This window comes from Desmodus rotundus, chromosome 8 (assembly GCF_022682495.2).
Source record: "Desmodus rotundus isolate HL8 chromosome 8, HLdesRot8A.1, whole genome shotgun sequence".
In the NCBI taxonomy this organism is placed as follows: Eukaryota; Metazoa; Chordata; class Mammalia; order Chiroptera; family Phyllostomidae; genus Desmodus; species Desmodus rotundus.
In genome coordinates, this window is record NC_071394.1 from 105,371,190 (window position 1) to 105,392,462 (window position 21,273).

Consider the following 21,273-nt stretch of genomic DNA (forward strand, 5'->3'; position numbering starts at 1 on the left):
AAAACTTTCCTAACTGGGGTAAGGAAATAGACATACAAGTCCAGGAAGCACAGAGAGTCCCAAACAAGATGAACCCAAAGAGGCCCACACCAAGACACATCGTAATTAAAATGCCAAAGGTTAAATACAAAGAAAGAATCTTAAAAGCAGCAAGAGAAAAGGACACAGTTACCTACAAAGTAGTTCCCATAAGACTGTCAGCTGATTTCTCAAAGAAACTTTGCAGGCTGGAAGGCATTGGTGAGAAATACTCAAAGTGATGGAAAGCAAAGGCCTGCAACCAAGACTACTGTACCTGGCAAAGCTATCATTTAGAAGGACAGATAAAGAGCTTCCCAGACGAGAAAAAGCTGAAGTTCATCACCACCAATCCAGCATTATGTGAAATGTTAAAGGGTCTTCTTTAAGAAGAAGAAAAATATCTAAACAATACAATGACCATAAATACATATCAACATTTGAATCTAAAAACTAAAATAAACAAGCAGAACAGAAACAGAGTCATAGATACAGAAAACGTTTTGATGGTTGCCAGATGGGAGGAGGGCTGGGGATGTGGGCAAAAAAGGTGAAGTGATTAAGACGTACAAATCAGTAGTTACAGAATAGTCACTGGGATGTAAAATACACTAGGAAGTAGAGCAGCTGAAGAACATGTATGTATGACCCATGGACATGGACAGCAGTGTGCGGATTGGATTGCCTGAGGAAGTGGGGGTGGGTTGGATGGAGGGGAGGCAAAGGGGAAAATTAAGACAACTGTAACAGCATAAACAATAAAATATAATTTTAAGAAAAGAATTATACACCGAAGTTCCCAGGGCAGAGAAGCTTGGGAAACCTTGGGTTACATGACATCATTCCTCTTTTGTCAGTGCAGGACCTCCCAGAGCCCTTATGTGCCAGTGTGCTTCAAGGTCTCCACTGGGGGCTATGCAGCCTCTCCCAGAAGCACTTAATTACAGTTCGTTTGTGTCTTGTAGATCACCGCATGGGGCTGTGTTTCACATAACCAGACTGGGAAACATTGTCAGAGGGTGGGTTTCTACAGCTTTTCTTGGAAATCTTTCAGTCGGTCAGTCCCCATTTTTTATACAGAATACTTTCAGGTCGTCTAACTCACGTGACCTGTCAAACCTTAAAGGAAGTTACGATTATCCCCATTTTAGAGATGAGAAGCCTAGGACCAGAGAGGCTGTCAAGGACACTCCCAACCCAGTTTTCTTCCAAGCTCACCGCACAGCATTCTGAATGTGCCAAAACACTGGTAGAGGCCACTGTAAACTGACCAAGGCCCTCTGGGCACATGACCCACCCTGGTCCATTTGAGTGGGGCTCTCAGCTGACTGCGTGCCATATCCTCTGGGGTGACCATAACCCTGGGAGGCTCTGACAGGGAGCTTAGGTTTGCTGCTGCCAGAAATCTGCCCCTCCTCCCCCCAGGGCTTATGAAGGCTCCTGGTCACCTCCGTCTCTCAGCCGTCTGGCGTCTCCAAGGCTATGTGAATATCACTGGTCTGGGCTTTAGCTTCAAAGCAGAAATGACTCCCCCACCACCCCACACTCAGACCCACACAAATATGATACACCCAGTCCTGCCCAAACGCACATACTTCAACATGCACATAAATACATAGTTGCATGTACATGGGTGTATCTGTGCCCATCCACATGTCTACTCACACATACTCATATGTACCTTCCCATCAATACACACACACCCCTGTGTGACCTGTGTTGACCTTTGGGAGCAGGTGTAGTTCATGGCGGGTCAGGTCACGGGGACTCACCAAGGTTTCTAGGGCCTTTTATAGGAGGATGTGGCCCACCTACCTGCGTACCTAGTTGTTCTTTTTGTCCCGTGTCCCCATATTGCCTTTTCGGATAAGGTCTGTTGATCTGTTTTCAACTTCACTGACTATTTCATCTGTCATCACCTATCTGCTGTTAAGCCCATCATTAACTTTAAAATTTTAGATACTGTATTTTTCGGTTCTAAATTTGCATTTGTTTCTTTACAGTTTCTTTTTGTTTTTCATTATATATGTGAGCCTAATTGTTTTGGCTGTTTAAAAATACTTGCTTGCTCCTTCCAACCTCTGGGCCACCTCAGGGTTGACCTCCAATTACTATGTTTTTCCTTGACTATGGCTTTTCCTTCCCATGTCTAGTAATTTTGAGTTATATCCTACACATTGAGATTAAGACTGTGGATTTCTTTTTGTTTCTTTGGAAGAATATCGGTGGGACCCAAATTCTCAATTCTCTTCCCCTCTGATAGGCAGCAACTATACATTCTGTTCAGATTTGTTTGTGGTGTTTTCAGTCGGGTAGGCTGCTTGGGTCAATCAGAGATTTGGGCAGCATTTAGATGCAGAGTTTGGGGTGCACTCAGCATGGCCTTCTTATTTTCAGGGTTTTCCACACTTTCTGGCTTCCGTGATACCTTTGAAATCTGCCCTCTCATTTCTCAGCCAGTAAGACTGTGGGTTACTTGCCAGCCCTCGGCTCCAGTGCAGGCTGCCCTCAGATGAGTGAACACTCAGAAGAGCAGCAGCCTCACCCAGGGATGTTCCCTTCTTTTACGTGTTGACTCCCCTCCAGATTCAACCCACTTTTGATCACTTTCCAGTGCCTTCAGATACTTGTCTCTTCTGTTCTGTTCCGAGTTTATAATAGTAATAATCTGCGAGAGTTGGTCTCATAGGAACTCTGTCATTACCCAAACCAGAGCTCTCCCTTTCCCTCTCTCTGGGATTTCCTCACCACGCTTGCCGTCTTCCCCCATCTTCACGTGCTGGGAAGTTAGTGTCCGCTCAAGGATTTGCACAGTTGCTCTGCCTTCCCTCATGAAATCAAGCAGAAGCAAGGTCCTGCTCCTCATAGAGCCTGAGCTGTCCCAGTCTTTTCCATCTGTCATGGTCCGCAGGTCTGTGTTCTAATCTTAGCTCCTCCACAGGTTGGAAGTTCAGGGCTGGATCTTGAAGTCTGAATGATATTAACCTTGAGGAAGGGCATTCCAGGGAAGGGATCGGCTCCTTATGGACAGAGAGCAGGGCTTGTTCTGCTCTGTATCTAACACGTGGTAAGCCTTTGAAAATGAGTGAGTGAATGAGTGTTAATTACTGTTTGCCAGAAAGGAGCTGCCCAGGGAAGACCGTGACCACCTTCTCCTTGCAGCCGTGGCCTGTCTGAGAGAAGTGGGCTCCCGCCAGCAGTCGGCAGTCCTGTGGGACCATCTGCTTGTGCCTTGTGTCTGGAAGTAGAGATGATGCCAAAGAGCTAGAAATTTTCTGGTAACCAAGGCCCAGCCAAGGCCATCATAAAATTTCTTGTTTCTGTTCTGTCCTTAGAGAGCTGGTTTTTCTTGTTGTTGTTAAAATGTAAATGAACTTCCTCTCAAGTGGACTCTGCTGAGTTATTACGGCTAATGATCATAAGATTCTGGCAACAGGGAGCCAGACAGGATGTGACCCCCATGCAAACTCAGTGACAGCTTCAGACCACAGTGACAGCTTCAGAAATGAAAGGATTCTAGGAAACTGAAGAGTCACGAGCAAGGGCTTTGCAACCAGGGAGACGTGGGTCATACCCTGCCTCTGCCACCCCCACTTGTGGGACTTTGGTCCTGTGTGAGCCTTGGTTTCTTCATCCATGAATAGCATCTTCTGCATGCATGAGCATCTCCCTCTGTCACCCGGGGCAGGGCACCCGCCCCTCCTCCTGGGTGCCATGGCCTTCCCAGACTGATTACAGCTCAAGTTCAAAGGCCAGGCAGTTCTATCTGTGGGCTTGTTTGGGATTCTGATTCCTAGACCGACACCCCAGAGATTGTGCTTCTGTCCATCTGGGTGGCAGGAACTTGCATTTTACAAGTTTCTGCTGTGATCCTGAAGCAACTGGTCCACACACTGCATATTGGGAATCACTGGCCAAGGGAGGGATCTTTGCAGGTTAGTAGGGAAACTGTTAAACGAGGGGCCCTGAAACCAACCTGAGAGCTCAGAAAACTACTTGGGGAGGAGCAGAATCTTGAACTCTGAACAGGCACTAACCATGTGAAAGCATTCCAGGGGAGGGAACAGCATTGCAAGAGGCACAGAAACGCAGGGTGGCATATGTGTGTGGATTCCTGGCCAGAGTGTGATTACTAATGTAGTGCAAGCTGGGCAAGGGGGGAGTGAGGCCACAGGAAGTGAGGGGCAGGCCCAGAGCAGCTTTGGAGGCCACGCCTAAGTGTTTGGACTGTTTTGTAGGGCTGGGCAGGAGTGCTAGGGTCAAATTAATGTCTTAGAAAGATAACCCTGGTGCTGTGTGAAAGATCAACTCTAAAGGGAGAGCCTGAGGGCAGAGAGACCAGTCAGGAGACTGTTTAACTTACTCAGGTAAAGGAGGCTGGAGGTCTGAACTGGGGCAGGTCTGCTGGGGGTGGAGGAAAGTGGACAGGCGAAGAGTAATCAGCTCAGTGATTCCTTTGACCGGAGGAGTGGACGAGAGAGCAAGTGAAGAGGAGGGACGTGGGAGGGCTTCCAGAGCCTTGGGCACCGAGGGTGGTGGAGGTACATTCATAGAGATGGGAAAACAAGAAGAAGCAAGTTTGGAGGGAGAAAGTGGGCCCTGTGTGGGGTGTATATGTTTAGGGAGATGTCTAGTAAGCAGCTGGATGCCTGGATCTGGGGCTCAGGACTGAGGGAGGCCTGGGTGTGGATTGGGAAGCCATCCGCATGTCCTATTTGAAGGTGTGAGAGTGAATATGGTCCCCTGACACAAAACAGTAGTGAACACTAACATTTCAGGGACAGGGAAAGACAGAGGATCCTACGAGGGACCAATAGGAAACAGCAGTTTGCAAGGCAGGGAAGCCAGAAACAAGTAGTGTCGTGAAAAGCAAAGGAAGAATTCCAAGGAGGAAGGTTGGTCAGTAGGCTCAAGTGCATGAAGCAGAGTCCGGTCTACAGTATCCTTACAATTTGCAGGTGAAATACCCTCTGGCAACCATAGCAAGAGCAGCTTCAATGGGCAGGAGGTAGAAACCAGGCTGCCCGACTTAAGCAATAGATGGGAGAAGAGGAGGTGGAGACTGGATTTCAGATCTTTTTCGAAGAAGCATACTATTGGGAGAGATGTGAGAGACTGGTGGATAGCTAGAGAGCCACTTAGTGACAGGGAGGAGTTTTTTTTAAGGATGTGAGAATTTTGATAATTTTCTTTTTAACAAAAAGGAAAGAATCAGTAGAGAATGAGAGATGGAAAACAGAGAAAGGAACGGAGGTGACTGAGACAGAACACACAGGGAAAGAGGTCCAGGGCCAGGTGGACCCCAAGGCTTTGAACAGGAGAAGGAACAGATGCACAGAGCTCTGTGGGGATGAGGCTGGGTGTGTGTAGACAGCTTTTGCAAATACCTTTGAAATCCTGGCTCTTCCACTTCCCGCGGTTGACACTAGACAAGGAACTTAACATCTCTTGTACTCTGTTTTCTTACCAGTGACATGCGAATACTAATGAATATAACCCATAACATGGTTTATCGGGATTAAGTAATGCATGCAAAGCACTTAGCACAATAGCTGGTTAATGATAAATGGCTAGGTGCCTAGCCATTGTTGCAGTGGTTATAGTTGTTGTTATATTAGAGCATAAAAGTGGGGAATTGGAGTGATTTATACCTCCCATTGTAAGGTAGGCTTGTGGGTCATCTGCGAGTGGTTTGTGCTGAGGATGTATTAGGGGAAAAACAGAGGGGAGAATGTTAGGAACTATTGCTGATAACAGATCAGAGCAGGCGGGGATCAGGGACAAGTCACATGGTTTTCTATTTATCCATACAGTTACCATTTCTGGTGCTCTTACATTCCTTCTTTAAAGATTCAGACTTCCGTCTGTAACATTTTCCTTCAGCCTAGAGCATGTCCTGTAACGAGGGCCCACTGGCTACAAATTACCTCAGCTTTCCCTCACCTGAAACTGGTTTTGTTTCGCCTCCATTGTTGAAGGAAATTTTCGCTGGCTACAGAATTCCAGGTTGCATTATGGAGGTGGTTTCTTTTAGCATTTTCTTATGTCACTTGAAATTCACTCACCATATTCATCTTGTCCTTTATATTCCCGCATTTGTATCAGTTATTTTAAAGTCCCGTCTGCTAACCCAATGTCTGGGGTATCTGGGGTCTGTTTCTGTTGAGTCGTTCTCTTGATTATGGTTTGAGTTTCCTGCTTCTTTACATGTCTAATCCTTTTTTATTGTGTAGGGGATGTTGTGAATAATACATTGTAGTGATGCTTGGATTCTCTTCCCTTCCTCTGGAGGCTGTTGAGTTTTATTTTAATAGGCAATTAAATTGTGGTCAGCTAATTTTTTTGGAAGGGTTACCTACTGTATTGAAACTTTAAGGTAGGTCTCTTTGGGTTTTTCCCTTAGTCATCTCAAGTCCTGAGAGGATGTTCGTTCTTCCAGAACTGGCCCTTCTGGCCTTGTTCTGGGGAAGCCTTCTCCCCCGGCTCTCTCATCTCCTTCCCTTTTATGTTGCTCCCTAAAAACCCTGTCCTCATCCTGATTTAGCTCAAACTCACGTCCTCTGAGAGGGACGAGAAGGTTCACTATGGCGACGGTGAGGACCAGGGACAGCAAAGCAGAACGCACCCCGCGCGTGGCATGGGGGCCCCACGTTTCTCTGGCTGTCACTGCCCGGATCACTGAGTTTTTGCCCTTTTGCCTGAGACCTTTCCGTTTTGACCTTTTCTGTGTTTTTCTCTAACAGGCAACCATTGGAATTGACTTCTTGTCAAAAACCATGTACTTGGAAGACCGTACGGTGAGCCCCTGACTTTAGAACTGGGAGGACAGGACAGGGAGGGCTCTTGTGGGCTTATCGCCTGGACCTTTAGCTGGGCACCACTGAGGGCCCGTGCCTGCTCTGAAGCTGGCAGAGCCAGCATCCCAGCACCAAGACCTTCCCCCAGGCCCCACACCCACTACGAAGACTTCCATGCCCCTGCTAACCCCCTCGCCCTCCCTGCGACAGGTGCGACTGCAGCTCTGGGACACGGCGGGCCAGGAGAGGTTCCGCAGCCTGATCCCTAGCTACATCCGGGACTCCACGGTGGCCGTCGTGGTGTACGACATCACAAGTGAGCGTGGTCCTGGGTGCCAGGGGAGGGTGGCTCCCAGGGGCTCCAGGGCCTGAGGGGAGCCCCAGCCAGGCTGCAGCCTCTGTGTGTGTGTGTGTGTGCGCGTGCACGCTTATCCTCTGAGTGCAGGAAGGCAGGTGCTCGGGGTGGGGGTGAGTTGCCTTGGAACACCAGCAGGTCTTCCACCTCCCCCTCCCTCCTGCAACAGTCATGGCGCACATGTCGGCCCTGCTCAGAGCGGGGACCTGCATGTGGAGGTGAGCAGAGACGCTCTTGGGGATGGCCCTGGCTGCTAGAAAGGTCCCTACAGAGCATCTTCTGTGTGCGTGTGCTGTTGAGGTGGGGGAAGACACTGGTCCCTGGGCCAGCTGGGCCCACTGGCTGTGGCTTTGTCAGCCGGCATCCTTGCTCCTCACAGGGCTCCCTGGGAGGGGAGGCTGAGTGGGTCTAGGTGAGCTATGGTGGTTTCACTTCTCACACACCGTGGCTCTTCTAGCCAAAGCAGCCACCCTTGAGAGTGACTACACAGCCCTGAGGGAGCCTCCTGGGGCAGGGGGCGGGGGCCCGGGCGCAGGCCCTGGAGCAGGGCCCCACTGCCCAGGCAGGTGTAATGGTACACAGCTGGTAAGCCCTTGGGCTGTGGTCCTGCCCATGATGGCAGGACACCCAGGGCACTGTCCCAGCCTGCTGCCCCTGGCCCTCCTCACCCCTTTTTTCTTCCCCATCCCTGACCGCAGGCTTCCTGCCCATCTGACCACACGCAGGTGGGAGCTGGGGTCATTTGGCCTGACACAGAGCAGAAGAGAACTCAGGCTGTGGAAACAAGCCACCTCCCCTCCCCTGGGTGTGTGGGTTGCTGAGCTGGGGCCATCGCCCTGTGATGATAGGTTGATGCTCCTTTTCAAGGTCATTCACATCTTCTGACTGAGGAGAGAGCTGCTCTGAAGTGGCCTTGCCTATCCTGGCTTCTGTCTGCCCTTGGGGCTGCCTTCCCCCTCCTCTTACTTGGAGACCCGAGGGCTCTTTTTGGAAAACCCTCTGGCCTTTCCCGAGTGCCCCAGAGTTCCCCTCGGTGACAGCTGGCTCTGTAGGGCTCTCCTCCCCTAGCCCCCACCCCCTTCCAAGGTTTCCAAGCACAGCCAAGTCCAGGACACCATTTTTCACTCTGCCTTGAGGCCTCAACATCACATCTGACTCTCAGATGGGTCCCTAAAGCCGATAGTCCACGTAGGAAATCGTAACACTGTGACCTTCCAGATGAGGTGACTTCTCCCCCCAGAGGAGTGGCTCAGCACTGCAAGCGGCTCCCCAGGCCCTGGGGCAGCTGCCCCACAACACACGTGGCCCCCATGGAAGGCCCGGACCCCCAGGCTGTGTGGCCTGTGCTCCAGCCCCTCCTGGGTGTCTGAGGGTGCGTGCTCACCTCTGCCCTCTCCTGCTGGGAGCTGGATCTCACTCCCAGTGCCATCCCCACTTTCCACCTCCAGACCTCAACTCCTTCCAGCAGACCTCCAAGTGGATCGACGACGTCAGGACGGAGAGGGGCAGCGATGTTATCATCATGCTGGTGGGCAACAAGACGGACCTGGCCGACAAGAGGTGGGTGTAGAGGCTGGCACGCCGGGCTCCCCCACACACCTCTGCACCTTCTCCTAGACAGGGAGTTCTGGGGTGCATGGGTAGTGAGCACCCCCTCTGTCTCACCTGTCCCATGCCTCTGGGAAAGGTCCCATCAGGTTGCTGGAGGCTCTGTGGCAGACCCCTGCTCATGTCATCTCTGAGGCCCCACCTTGCACTGCCAGCAGGGGCAGGGCAGGGATGTGCCCCCACGTGTGGTCTGCGCGGAGCCCCGTGCACCTGGGCCAGCCCAGCAGTGCATGGTCTGGGGCCTGGCCATACCCAACACCACAGCTGCAGGCGCAGCAGTCCTTTGGGCTCCTACCGACCTCTACTTGGGCTTTGGGTGTCTGCCCCCATGAGATGCCCACACCAGTGTGGGTGGGGGCGTGAAGGTCCCGGTCCCACATGTCAACCTCAGAATCCCTGATCTGGCGTTGTGTCTAGGTGTGACACTTCCTCTGAAGAGGCTGCTCCAGGGCACAGGGCTGACTTGGGTGCTACTTATATATATGCCTTTGTCCACTTGTCTCAGGGGCCTAACTTGATTAGATGAAGCAACAGGCCATTGACTGTGGGCTTCCTGAAACATCCTCTGACCATTTAAGGAGTAACCTGAGTGAGAGCCTACTTTATTAGAATCCTCTCCTTGAAGTGAAGAAAATGGGGCTGAAAGCCTAGCTCCTTTGCTAAGTAGGTGACCTTGGGGCATTCACTTTTAACCTCCGTGTTCTCATTTGGAAAATGGGACTGACGACGCCACCCAGAGAGGCAGTATGTGGCTTGAAGCCCTTTACAGATGTAGTCCCTGGCAGTGGCGACTGCTGGGGAAGGCACTAAGGGACAGCCCCACCCGGCGGCCACAGGGCCTGCTCCCACACTGGAAGATGCTACAGAAGGAGCAGAGAAGGGGCTGCTGTGTCCTGCTGCACCCTGTGTCCCCTTCATCCTGGTTGGCTCCCTGGCCCTGCTAGGCGGGCCCGCTCATCTCCACCTCACCCAGGGGCTGCTTCTCTGCTGAACTGGTGCCCTCTTCCCCCACCTGCAGGCAGATAACCATCGAGGAGGGGGAGCAGCGTGCCAAAGAACTGAGCGTCATGTTCATCGAGACCAGTGCAAAGACTGGCTACAACGTGAAGCAGGTAGGACACGCCTCGTGCTGATCCCTGGCCCAGCTTGGCCACGGGGCCCACACGTGGCTTTCAGCATGGTCAGCGCCAGCCTCTGCCCTGCCTCCCCAGTGGGCTAGTGACTGGGTTGGGGCAGCCAACCAGAGGCCCATCACCCCATCTAATGAGGATCAAGGTTACCTCCAGAGTTGGTAACGCATGCATGCGAGAAGGCAGGAACACTGGCCCTCGGGGGGTGTCTGAAGGATGTCATCATCAGGCACCATACAGCAGCCAGCCACATGGCCCCTATAGCATTCTGTGAGTGTCCAGTCCCCAGCTTCCAGGTGGCTGAAAGAAGCATTGTTTCTCTGGCATCTTACTTGACTAGAGATGGAGATACAGGGGTTCATGCCTTGTACTTGGCAAGTGCTGAGGGGTTGGAGGGCCAGGCAGGCTTGGAGATAGGAGCCCGGCCATGGTGCACTGGAGCTCTCAGGAGGGGACAGGCCTGGGCAACCAGAATTCTCAAAGAAGCATAGAGGGTCCACAGACCCCAAGAAGTCCATGGATGCAATTCAGCAGGTCTGCGGTCTTGGGTTGGGAAAACCACAGTTTTATCGGCACTTAGGTCTGACTGCTCTTGTGTTGTTACCTTCAGAGCTGAATGAAGGCGTGAGACTGCCACAGCAGCAGCCCCTGTGGCTTTATCACGTAGAGATCACAGCTCTGTTCTCATCACCTTGCAGAGTGGCGGTGTCTTGAACTTGACACCCGTCACTGCTTCAGCATCACGGTGGTTATTAGACACACTGCCAGCTCTTGCTGCTTCACAGGTTCATGCTCCGTCACCAGTTTGTATCTTAAAGGTTTCAGTACTAAATGGTTTCCTTCATGCTGCTGTGTAATTGATGTCACTCACTTAGGAGGAGTGTGTAGGTGTCACCAGATTGCCAGAGGGGCCTGTGGTTCACAAAAGGTTAGGAGCCCCTGCCTTCAAGAAGGAGAGGACTTGGAGAGGTGATGAGGAGGGCGGGCATCACAGGCAAGGGGGACAGCATGAGTAGGGGTGCCTGGGACATGGGGAGGGGACACTGAGTGAGGAGCATGGCTTGGCTGGGGTGTCACTTCTGCCCGGTCATGCCCATTGGTGCCCAGGAACACTAGACAAGCTGCCCAGGCAGCACTTGGCCTGGGTGTAGTGAAGATCTGCCTCCTTCCCAGCCTCCTTCAGTGGAGGACTGGGGCTGCTGAGGTGTGTCCTGGAGGAGGGTGCTGCCTGTCCCCTCAGGCATATAAGACTCTGGGCTGCTGCTATTTGCACCTGAGTGGAAAGTCAAGGGGGGTGGGGAAGCAGAGGGCAGGTAGCCTCTGCACCAGGGGTCAGGGTCAGGGAGACGCTGATGCTGCCCTTCCTAGAATGCTCTGGAAGCCACGTAACGGTCTGAGTGGGTGTTCAGTGGGGTCAGTTGAAACCCTGTGTGGTTCAGAGGAGCCTCCACGCAGTGCAGACTCCGGGACTCTAACCGTGATCGCACCTGCTCTCAGAGACCCACGCGTGACCCCCAGGAGCTGCCGTCTAGCTGTGAGGTCAGCCGTTGGCAGACTCTGTGGCCACTTGGACGTTTCAGACAGGCAGAGCAAGGCTGCCAGGGCCAAGGCCATGAAGGAAAACTCAGGAGGAGTGACCCAGGCCCTCTGCACCCTCACCCGATTTTGCCTGCCCCACTCCAGAGCCCTTTCTGCAGCCTAGCCACAGGGCCCCACACCCTGCCAGGCAGACGAGTGACTTTACCCCTCAGACCCTCATTGCCTTTGGCACTGGCTGCTCCCAGAGGGCCCTTGCTCAGCCTGAGTGCTCCGATAAGGCCGGGCTCTGGGTGGAACCTTGAGGAAGACTCACCCTGTCCTCAGAGAGCTCACGCAGAGAAGTTACAAGCCCTGAACCCACCGAGTTCCTACAATTGGCGTTTGTGAGGAGAGGGGGCAGCATTCGGAATCTTCTGGTGCCTGGTTCTTAGGCTTTGTATTTATTGCCACCTCCTAGGTTCCTTGTCTGCTAGCACCTGCTTGACATCCCTGCCCGCCCCCGCCCCAGCACCCACACCCCCATGCATTTCTCCCCAGGCACACTTGCACGCGCAGAACCCTGTGTGCACATACACGCCGCACACACTTACAGAAGTTCACACTCACAGAGACGCCACACACCCACACCACACATACTCCTCACGGTATACACATCGCACACCCATAGCCACACAAACACACAACATCACATTCACACTCCTGTGTTCTCTCAGAAAAGTCTCTCTCTGCTGTGACTCCGTGGCCCTAGCTCCCAGCGCCTAGCTGCCTCAATGCTGATAGACTTGCAGAACTCCCCGAGGAGAGGGTCTTTGTCTCAAGGGCAGGTGGGAAGTTGGTTCCCCACACCTGGTTTCTATGTGGGCAGTGGGACAGAAGTCCTCCTAAAAGCTTGTCTCCTGAGGTCCAGATCATTATCTGCACCGGGGTAGGTCCCTTTCAGTCACCACAACACATGTGCAGCTCCTGGTGTGCCCCTGGCCAGCCTGCTGGCTGAGAGGCCTAGCAAGGCCCAACACTGTGAGTGGCGCTGGGCGTGGGGGACAGAGAAGTCGGTGCAGCCCTGCCCTCCAGGACACAGCCAGTGGGACAGACAGGATAGCGAAGCCCAAGTAGATGAGCAGAAGCAAGAGGATGTAGACACAGTGGGAGCAGGAGGGGAAACGCAGGGGCAGGGGGTACTCATGCCGCATCTCCCCCCTTCTCCAGCTCTTCCGACGTGTGGCGTCGGCTCTGCCTGGAATGGAGAATGTGCAGGAGAAAAGCAAAGAAGGGAGTATCCTTTTTCTTTGATGAGTGAGTGAAAGATGTGCTGGAGAAGCCATTCATCTAGTTATTCACTTAGTATTTCAGAGCAGTGGACGAACACAGGCCTTGCCTCCAGCTCAGGCTTCCCGGCAGGGGAGTGTGGTGTCAGGGTGCTATACAGGGGTGAGGCTGAACCCCAAGGTCTGTAAGACCCGTCCAGCTCGAACCACCTAAGCTTTTACCTCCCAGACAGGGTGGGGGTCCTGGAGGGATGTGCAGAGTAATGGTGTGGGGCGGGGAGTGAGAAGTAGGGATGCTGCCCTTGTTAACAGTGAACACTGATCTGTGTTCATGGTACAAGTAGAGTCTCTGCTGCAGGGAAGGTTTCCTTCTCTACACTCAGGTATTTCATTGTGGTTCAGGCTACTGTATACAACAGCTCCCCCAGTACCTGCCACCTCCATGGCCTGCCTGCGTCCTCAGCCCTGCCCCGCCCAGCCCCAGAGCTCCCCAGAGCTCCCCACCACTCGTGGGACGCGGTCAGCACGCCACTCACATGGCCCACCCCAAACCGCAGGCAACGCCCAGAAGCTGAAGTGGAGGTTCAGAGAGGCAGTCTAATTGGCCCCCTTAGAAAGAAGGCAGTTATTTGTTGCCTGTTTATTGTTTGTTCATACTCTGCCATGTTACGAAAAATATGTGTGTGTGTACATGTACACACAAAAACAAGATAAAAACGTATGTTACGTGTGTACATGCACACAAAGGAAAATGAGGGCCTAGGGAAAGTAAGGTAGGAAAACAAGAAAGGAAGAGATAAAGTCAAACTCACAATATATGCCATGACCAATGGCCAGAGTGGCAAGGAGGGAGAATGTGGTCTCTGGGGGGAGCGTGGCTTTTTGTGGTACAGTTGTCCCTTTGTGTCTGCGGGGATGGGTGCTAGACCCCCCACAGATGCCAAACTCCATGGATGCTCAAGTCCCCGAAATGAAACGGTGTGGCGTTTGCATATGACCTGCGCACATCCTCCCATATACTTTCAATCATCTCTAGATTACGTGCCGTACCTAACACAGTTTAAGTGCTGTGTAAGTGGTTGATAACTGGATTGTTTAGGGAACAATGACAAAAAATAATGTCCATGTTCAGTACAGATGCAACCACTGTAGGCTTAACTACACGTCAGCAACAGCATAACACTTTTTTTCCAAATATTTTAGAAATGGAATGTATTGGGGTGACATTGGTTAATAAAATTATATAGGTTTCAGGTGCCCAACTCTATAATACATCATCTGTATCTTGTATTGTGTATTCACCACCCCAAGTCAAGTCCAAATGTTTTTGGTCCATGATTGGTTGAATCCATGGATGCAGAACCCATGTCCATGCAGGGCCGGCTGTACTTAAAGCCAGCAGAATCTCTCCCGTAGTCTCAAATGGGGGCCACAAAACCATCCGCAGGTGCCAGCAACAGCTCCCACAGCAGGCATTCTTATACCTCCCACCCCTCCCCCCCAGCCCAGTGCCATCTCCCCCACCCAGGAGTCACTCGGTGCACAGTGGAGGACCTGGTCCTCAGCTGTGACGGGCCTGGCATGATAGTGTCCAGCCCGCCGACAGCAGAGGGAACAGCCTGTCTGCATTTTGAACCCACTCCTCTGGTGGTTCTGATCGGTGCTTCTCCAACCCACTGTCCTCTGGGCACCAATGGAAAGGCTGGAGAAGGGGCTGTACTGCGGCCCTTCCCCAGGGCTTCTCACAGTGGCATCCTCAGAGTCTAAGTGACGTGCACTAACTAGAGCTTGAGGGGTCTGTGCCGCTGCAACAAACTAGGCTGAGGCCCCTGCAGCCTGTGCTTTGAGACCTGGGATCCGTGCCAGGCCTTCAGGCTCTCCACCTCCAGTGCACTTTGGGGTGGGGCTGGGGCCTGAGCTGGGAGCCAGTGTACCAGGAGGGTTTCTGAGCAAGGAGTAAGGGGGTGTGGGAGGGGACCCTAAACCCTCCCTCCCAGGCCAGAGTCTGGGTGTTTGTGGAGGGACACAGGGGCTGTGCAGGGCAGCTGAGGGGTGCACAGGGAGGTGCATGAGGCAGGGTGGAAGGGTGGCAGCTTCTCCCAGAGTTGTCTTCCTTAGCCCAGCCCCCTGCAGTGATCGACATCAAGCTGGACAAACCCCAAGAGCCCCCAGCCAGCGAAGGCGGCTGCTCCTGCTAATGCAGCCTGACCTGACGGCTTCCTCCGACACTACTCGCTTGTTGTGTTGCTTCCTATTGGTTAGCTTCCTAAAGGGGGGTGGGAAATGAGCTTATCAAGATGGGAGGATTTTTCTTTTCTCTCTGTCTGTAGGAGTAGGGTGGGGTGGGGAGGGAGGCTGGGCATCAGGGATCACGTCACTCTTAACAGCTGTTACTTAAACAACTATTTTTTGGTTTGGTTGTAATATATTGTACTTTATTAAGATTGCCAAAAACTGTTAAAATTTAAAAAAAAAATTTAAATCATGTGTATACAACTTTTTGCCAGATAAAAACGTAGTCATTTTTATTTGAAAGATGTGCTTTTTTGTTTTTGTATATTTGTAAACTTACAGAGAACCTTTTCCACACACCTCCTCGGTCCTGTCCTCTTCGAACTGTCCATTGCCTCTGCCTTCCTCCCACCCCCAGCCCAGTAAACTAAAACATTAACTGGGCAACTTAATTAGGCTCCAGTCCAGGGCCATCTGGCCCAGACCAACCAAACAGGCCCTACCTGGTTAAATCAAACACTGACTGAACAAAGCCTCTGAGGAGGCAGCTCTGACACTGTCCTTCTCCCGTGGCCAGAGGGACACATCAGGCATGGCCCTGAGGTGACATTAAGGCCTTGTGGGCTGCAGGGAGCCCAGCAGCAGGCTCCGTTGCAATGGCTTCTGCTTCTCCCTTCCCCTCTCTGAAAAACCTCGAAGGGGGCAGAGGGCACCTACCACAGGCAACCTTGTGTTCTCTGTGGTCCGCCCAGTGATTGGCAGAGCAAGAGGTCATCGGAAGGAAGGACGGGGTGCTGTTGGCGATTGTGGGCAGTGCTGATGTGTGGTTGGTTCACAGACATGGGGCACCTTGTGTACTTCTGAAAATGTTTTAGCCAACCGGCCCAGTGTTCAGCGCACATATCTGGGTTGACTCTATGGGAAGAGCGAAAAGAGGCTCATTGTGTGCGCTCGGGGAGGGTTGTCTACAGAACCACTACCTTAAAGAGGCATGTTCTCAGATCCTCAGTTGCTAATACTGTTCAGTGCTGTTCTGGAAAAGCCGACTTCTTGATGTGTTTTTGCCCCACTCGCCCAGTGCACTGGGAATCTTTGTGCGCACACCTTTGTGGCTGTTGTGCCCACACTCTGGGCGCCTGACAGTAGGGCTGCGGTGGGGTCTCCAGAAGGCTGCCTGGAGAGGGCCACCTTTGCCATTTTTGACTCATTTCTGAGAAGGGCTAAGTCTGAGGACCTGTAAAATCTCTGAAGGGAACTCTTGTCTTCTACGTGATGTAACCCGCTTGGCCTGTATTTCGAGTAGACCCAGACTCACCAACCCCAAGCCTGCCCAAAGCCAGGCGGAGCACAGCAACTCTGGCCAAAAACAGTGAACTGCGCCCTCCAAGCTGGCTGACTCTTCCTCCGGGCTGCCCTTGGGCATGTCACAGGTGAGCTAACTGACCACCTGGGGTATGATAGGGGGTGAATTCCTCCACAGAGAAGAGCTCAAACAAGTTACTGCAATGAATTTTGGAACTTCTCAGAAACTAATCCAAAATGGCAGCCAATAAGTGCAGCAAAACACAGCAGGACTCGCTGCTGTTTGTCCAGTGGGCCTGCCACACACTTTCCCCTAAGGAGACTGGGTGTCAGAGCTGATCCTTAAAGAGAAATTTATCTTCAGGGGAAGAAAAGAGGGAGCAGAGTTCCCACTGAGCTCCTCTTCCTAAAGGCAAAGACCAGTGTACAAACGTAATTCCAGTGTTGTGTGTAGTTTTTCTATGTGTGTACATAACTATATATAGAGATAGACTTGTGTGTACACCTTCCACACACACATTCTCAGAGGTACATGTGCTCAACGTATATTCTTGTTTTTTCTGCTCTCAAGTTGGAACTTGCATTGTGATAACAGTTTTGGAAATTCAAAAGTACTGCAACGTGTTGAAATAAGAAGTACTTAATATTGTCAAAAAACTTGTGATTGTCTTGCCATCAATAAAATAATAACATAGATGTGTTAAACTACAGGCAAAAATAGCCCACAGGAATATGTGCACCTTTTCTCCCTCTATGTACTTACACGCACGGGTGTGCACGCCACGTGGGCCAGCGCCCCCCCACCACGGCACACCCCCCAGTGGTGCTTGTTGGAAGAGCGCTTACTTACCTCGTGACAGTTTGTAGGAGTCCGTGTTACGGCAGGCATCGGGCCTGGGCGGCAGTGAGGGCCATTGCTTGTGGCCTCTGGGACAGCCTCATTTGCAGGGATCTGCACTGGGTCTCAGTGAATGAATGTGTGGTGGATTTTTATTTTCTTGGTACTAAAGAGTAGCTTTTCTTACAACATTCCTATAAATAAAAAGTAGAAACTCAGTTCCCTCCTCATGTGCACACCTACCCAAGGCACCATGAGCTCATTACTCTACCCCAGCCTACAGGAGCAGTCAGGGACACAGGAGATGTCGTTTGCCTGCTGTGGCCTCCGTGAGCCCGCCTTTCCTGGCATGTACACAACATGCCCTCTTTTGAGTCAGGCTCTCCCCAGCCCTGTGGGCCTCCGCCAGAGAGTGCAGCTGCCTCATCTTTCTGCATCTTGGTGGTGCCGTCCCGTTCCATGACCGTCCTCTCCTCAGGCCCGATTCGCACCCCTGATTTCCTGGCGTGTCAGGGCAGCCAGACCTCTTGTGCAAAAGTGCATTGATTCTTCGGTTCTCGTTTTGAGCGGGTGCCATCACTGTCCTCTTGTTTATAGGTGGGATCTTGACTCAGAGAGTTAAGGTTCAATAATAAAAAGATCAGTTCCCCTCAAAGATATCACGAAATTGCCGCAGCGTCCACAGTGACTGTGACGGCTTTGCCGAATCCAGATGGGTTAGCACGAGGCAAAGTGGAGGAATCCTTTTAGGAAATGATCTCAAAGACTAGCCCTGATTGGGAGATGAGCAGGGTCATCTTTCGGCCTTTTTTTCTTTGGGGAGGTCAAAGAAAAGCTGTCCGCAAAACTCCTGTTTTGCTGGCACTGGAAAATTGAGCATAAGATAGAAAACACACACAGCGCGTTTTAAATGCACACACGCCGGAACGAAAGTGATGGAAACACCTTGAGTGCTGGAAGTGCAGCTGTGTAGTCCGCGGTGAGCACGCTTGGTAATTATACGCCAGCTGCTTCTGGTTGGAGGCCTCCCTGCTGTCACTGTCACCGCTCCCTTCCTGTCAGCATCCCCAAACCTTCTGTGATGTTCCCAGGTCCAAGGAGCAATGGCCAGGTCAGTTCAAGTATCCCAGGCAACAGAAATGAGGATTGCACTGGTGGTAGCTCAGGATGCAGGCACGGCTTGAGGGCAATGTCTCTGTCCTCCTGGTGGCCAGCCAGTGCTGGGAGCCCCTGCCCTCAGGCACCAGGTGTGACAGTAATGGCACCGCTGGCTTCGGTGTCCTTCAAGCAGAGCAGCCTCTTTCCTTCACACAGTGGAAGGTAGGTGAGGATGTCAGGATGTGAGAACAGGTAGCCGAGGACTGTGAGGTGTGTCTGAGCCACGTGAGGGGCAGCTAAACAGAAGTCTGTCTGCATCAACCAAGCAGAGTTGTATGCTCACTCACTCGTTTCCAAACTACCTCTTCCCCAAGAATGTGAGGCGTTGTCACCTGGCTACAGCAGTGAGGCGGAGGGCTCATAACCGTCTCACAGGCAGGAAAAGCAAGACAGAGAAGGGTGACTTAGTCGCCCAGCAAGTCGGAAGCGGTCAGAGCCGAGACGTTTCCATCTTCACCCATCGCTGACCTGTGTGTACAAATGTGACTGTGCACTTGCACATCAAGGGCTGCTGTGCACGGTGTCAGACCATCTTTACTCTGGTTAGGACGTGAGTTCTGTTCAGTGTATCTGGTGGGCCAGGAAAGAACCACCTCCATTTCAGGCTCCTCCATTGCAAAGGGCCAGCCCCCAGGTCCACTCTGACTGTCATGGGCACCCACAGACCAGGGCACCCTTTGAATTTGTTTGAACTATTTAGGTGTTCCAGACCTGTGTGGGTGATGCAGTGGGGTTTGGGTGCTTCCTTTCTGTGGGAAGCCTCCAGCCGTCGAAGGCCAGTGCCTATCACGTGGTGTGTCACTGTCGCCCCTCACTTTCCCTCACCCACCCCCATGAGGTGACTAGCCGTGGGGAGCACAGAAGGTGGCATTTCCATCTCTTACTGGCTCAGCAGGCACTAATGGCCACATTGACTTTACATAAAACTGTGTAAAATGTGGAAGACTCAGCATGTTGATCAAACAATAAACTGTCCTAATTCTCAACACAAAGCTTCTTGTCTAATGTTTCTATGTGGTGCAATCATGTATGGGGGTAGGGGAGAAGTTCAAGTGCATGCTCCACAAAGATCCTCCTATGTATATGTATCTACTGTGCAAAGCCTTCAGCTTCTTCCTTCTACTCACCTGGGCTCTCCACTGACTCAGGGGGAAAAGGTAGAGTACACTCATTTCTGTAATCTCCATTCTGACTAAAGGCTGGACAGGCAAACTCCAAGCAGAACTGAGACTCTCAGATGTGTGATTTCTCGTCATCCCTGCTCTCCGTGTGCCCTGGCTGGAGGTGATAAAGGGTGGGTGCAGGGCCTGGGCCTCTTCCTTCTGGTGAGTTCCAGGAAGCCATTTAAATGCAAGAATTTCAGGGGAGCCATAGTCAACCTTTCAGGTGACACCAAGCTGCCACGTACCACCTCCAAGGTCACCCCACAACAACGAAAGAACATTTCTGAGGGGCCCCTTTGAGGTCTCAGTCATCTCCAGACCGAAAGATGCCCCAGAGGCTGGGCGAGCTGTGGGATTAATCCTAAGAGAACACAAGGGCCATGGTCAGGCACGGAAGTGCCCTGACCTGCCAACCCTAGGGGTCCTGAGGCTGTGGAGTAAGCCAAGTTCACCAATTCTCATTCTTTTTCAAGTTCGACTCCACTAATTGTCTTTCCCCTTTAAAGGTTCTAAAGTTTGTGGAACACCCTCCAAACTGCCACCTCAAGGGAACCGTCTCTAAGTATGAGGGACAGGAAAGTGTTCCTGCTCAGTAAGCCTGACTTTTTACTGGCTTCTGGAGGTAAAATGTGAGGTTGGAAGAGGTACGGGGGTGGAAAAAGGCAGAGAGGCCTGAGAGCCAGAGTGTTCTTGCTGGAACGTGCCAAATGAAAGCCAGAGTAAAGGTGTTCCAAAAGTTTAGGGTGAACCATAAATTCCCCAAGATTTCAGTATTCAGGGCAACATGACTTCAGACAGCAAAGGGAGCGAATGACCTCCCTGACAAGGGTGTTACGCGCATGCCGGTCTAGCAACTTTGGTGGTCGTATGCTAACCTGTAATTTAAAAAAAAAAGCCTCGTTCAGTTGAAACAAAATGATCTTAAGTCAACACAACACCAAGTGCCTCACACTAACAGGACCACAGGGAGACACTGGAATCCCAGGAGGCGCGGAGGCACAACCACAGGCAGAAGCGGCAGCCCTATTGGGGCTGTTTGGCTGGTGCGGCCACCGAGAACACAAGGATACAGGCAGCAAAGGCGAGGGTAGCACTAACACAGCGAGGCCCGTGTGGTGCTCAGGGGTCCGGCCCAACCACGATGGAGGTCACGCCGATGAGGGGAGGGGGAGCCACATTGGAAGGACACGTTTCCTTCTGCCTCAGGATGGGACCATGCACCTGGAGCACCAGGAACTGTGCTCAGTATTCCTAGAGCCTGGCACAATGCTGGGCTTTTTCTGAATGAACGAAGGCCATACGAGGCCCTTGTGAGTAATTGACAATTTAGGGCTTTACTGTTTAAAAGTGGGATTACTTTCCTGCACAAAAGCCAGGGTAGTAACCACTTTTCTTTAAATAATGTGAGGGGCTGACAGAAGAGGTAAGCATTTTAATATCCTTCAGGTGAAAACAGGCATAAACCAATTGAAGCTTTGGTAATTCTGTGCTAAACTCAAGTCTTAGGAAAACCAACAGTGTAACTAACATTCTGGCTGAAATGATCTCAAGACAGCAGACCATGGCCAAGTTTCCTCCCACGGGGGACCCAAACCTGTTAACAGTAGCACAAGCCATTGAGTTTTACTCACGAGAGTACCTACTATGATTATGTGAATGTGTCATGTCCATCACATTGCTCTTTGAATTCTAGTTCACTGTTCTTACCGACTTCCTTAAGTCACTACTTGGTGAGTCTGAGGAAAGGGCAAGAACTCGGAGTACAAAGGGTGGCAAGAACACTGGTAGAAGGAGGCATTCCAAAAAGAATGCTGCCAGGGCGGAGGCCTGATGTCTTCCCGACTTCAGCTTGCATTTACTTCACACAC

General features: G+C 51.8%; 1 protein-coding gene across 2 annotated transcripts in view; it reads left to right on the forward strand.

Annotated features, from left to right (window-relative positions):
- The window catches only part of RAB6B (RAB6B, member RAS oncogene family), a 55,866-nt gene extending 36,100 nt beyond the window's left edge, over positions 1-19,766 (forward strand). The window contains exons 4-9 of one of the 2 annotated variants that reach the window (XM_071222299.1): positions 6,762-6,815; positions 7,026-7,131; positions 8,619-8,730; positions 9,797-9,890; positions 12,654-12,720; positions 14,846-19,766. In XM_071222299.1, the coding sequence (XP_071078400.1) occupies positions 6,762-6,815; positions 7,026-7,131; positions 8,619-8,730; positions 9,797-9,890; positions 12,654-12,720; positions 14,846-14,910 (498 nt within the window). In that variant the 3' untranslated portion in view covers positions 14,911-19,766. The remainder of the gene's footprint in view (positions 1-6,761; positions 6,816-7,025; positions 7,132-8,618; positions 8,731-9,796; positions 9,891-12,653; positions 12,721-14,845) is intronic. The other variant, XM_024565686.4, reaches the window with a different exon arrangement.
- The last annotated feature ends 1,507 nt before the right edge of the window (positions 19,767-21,273 follow it).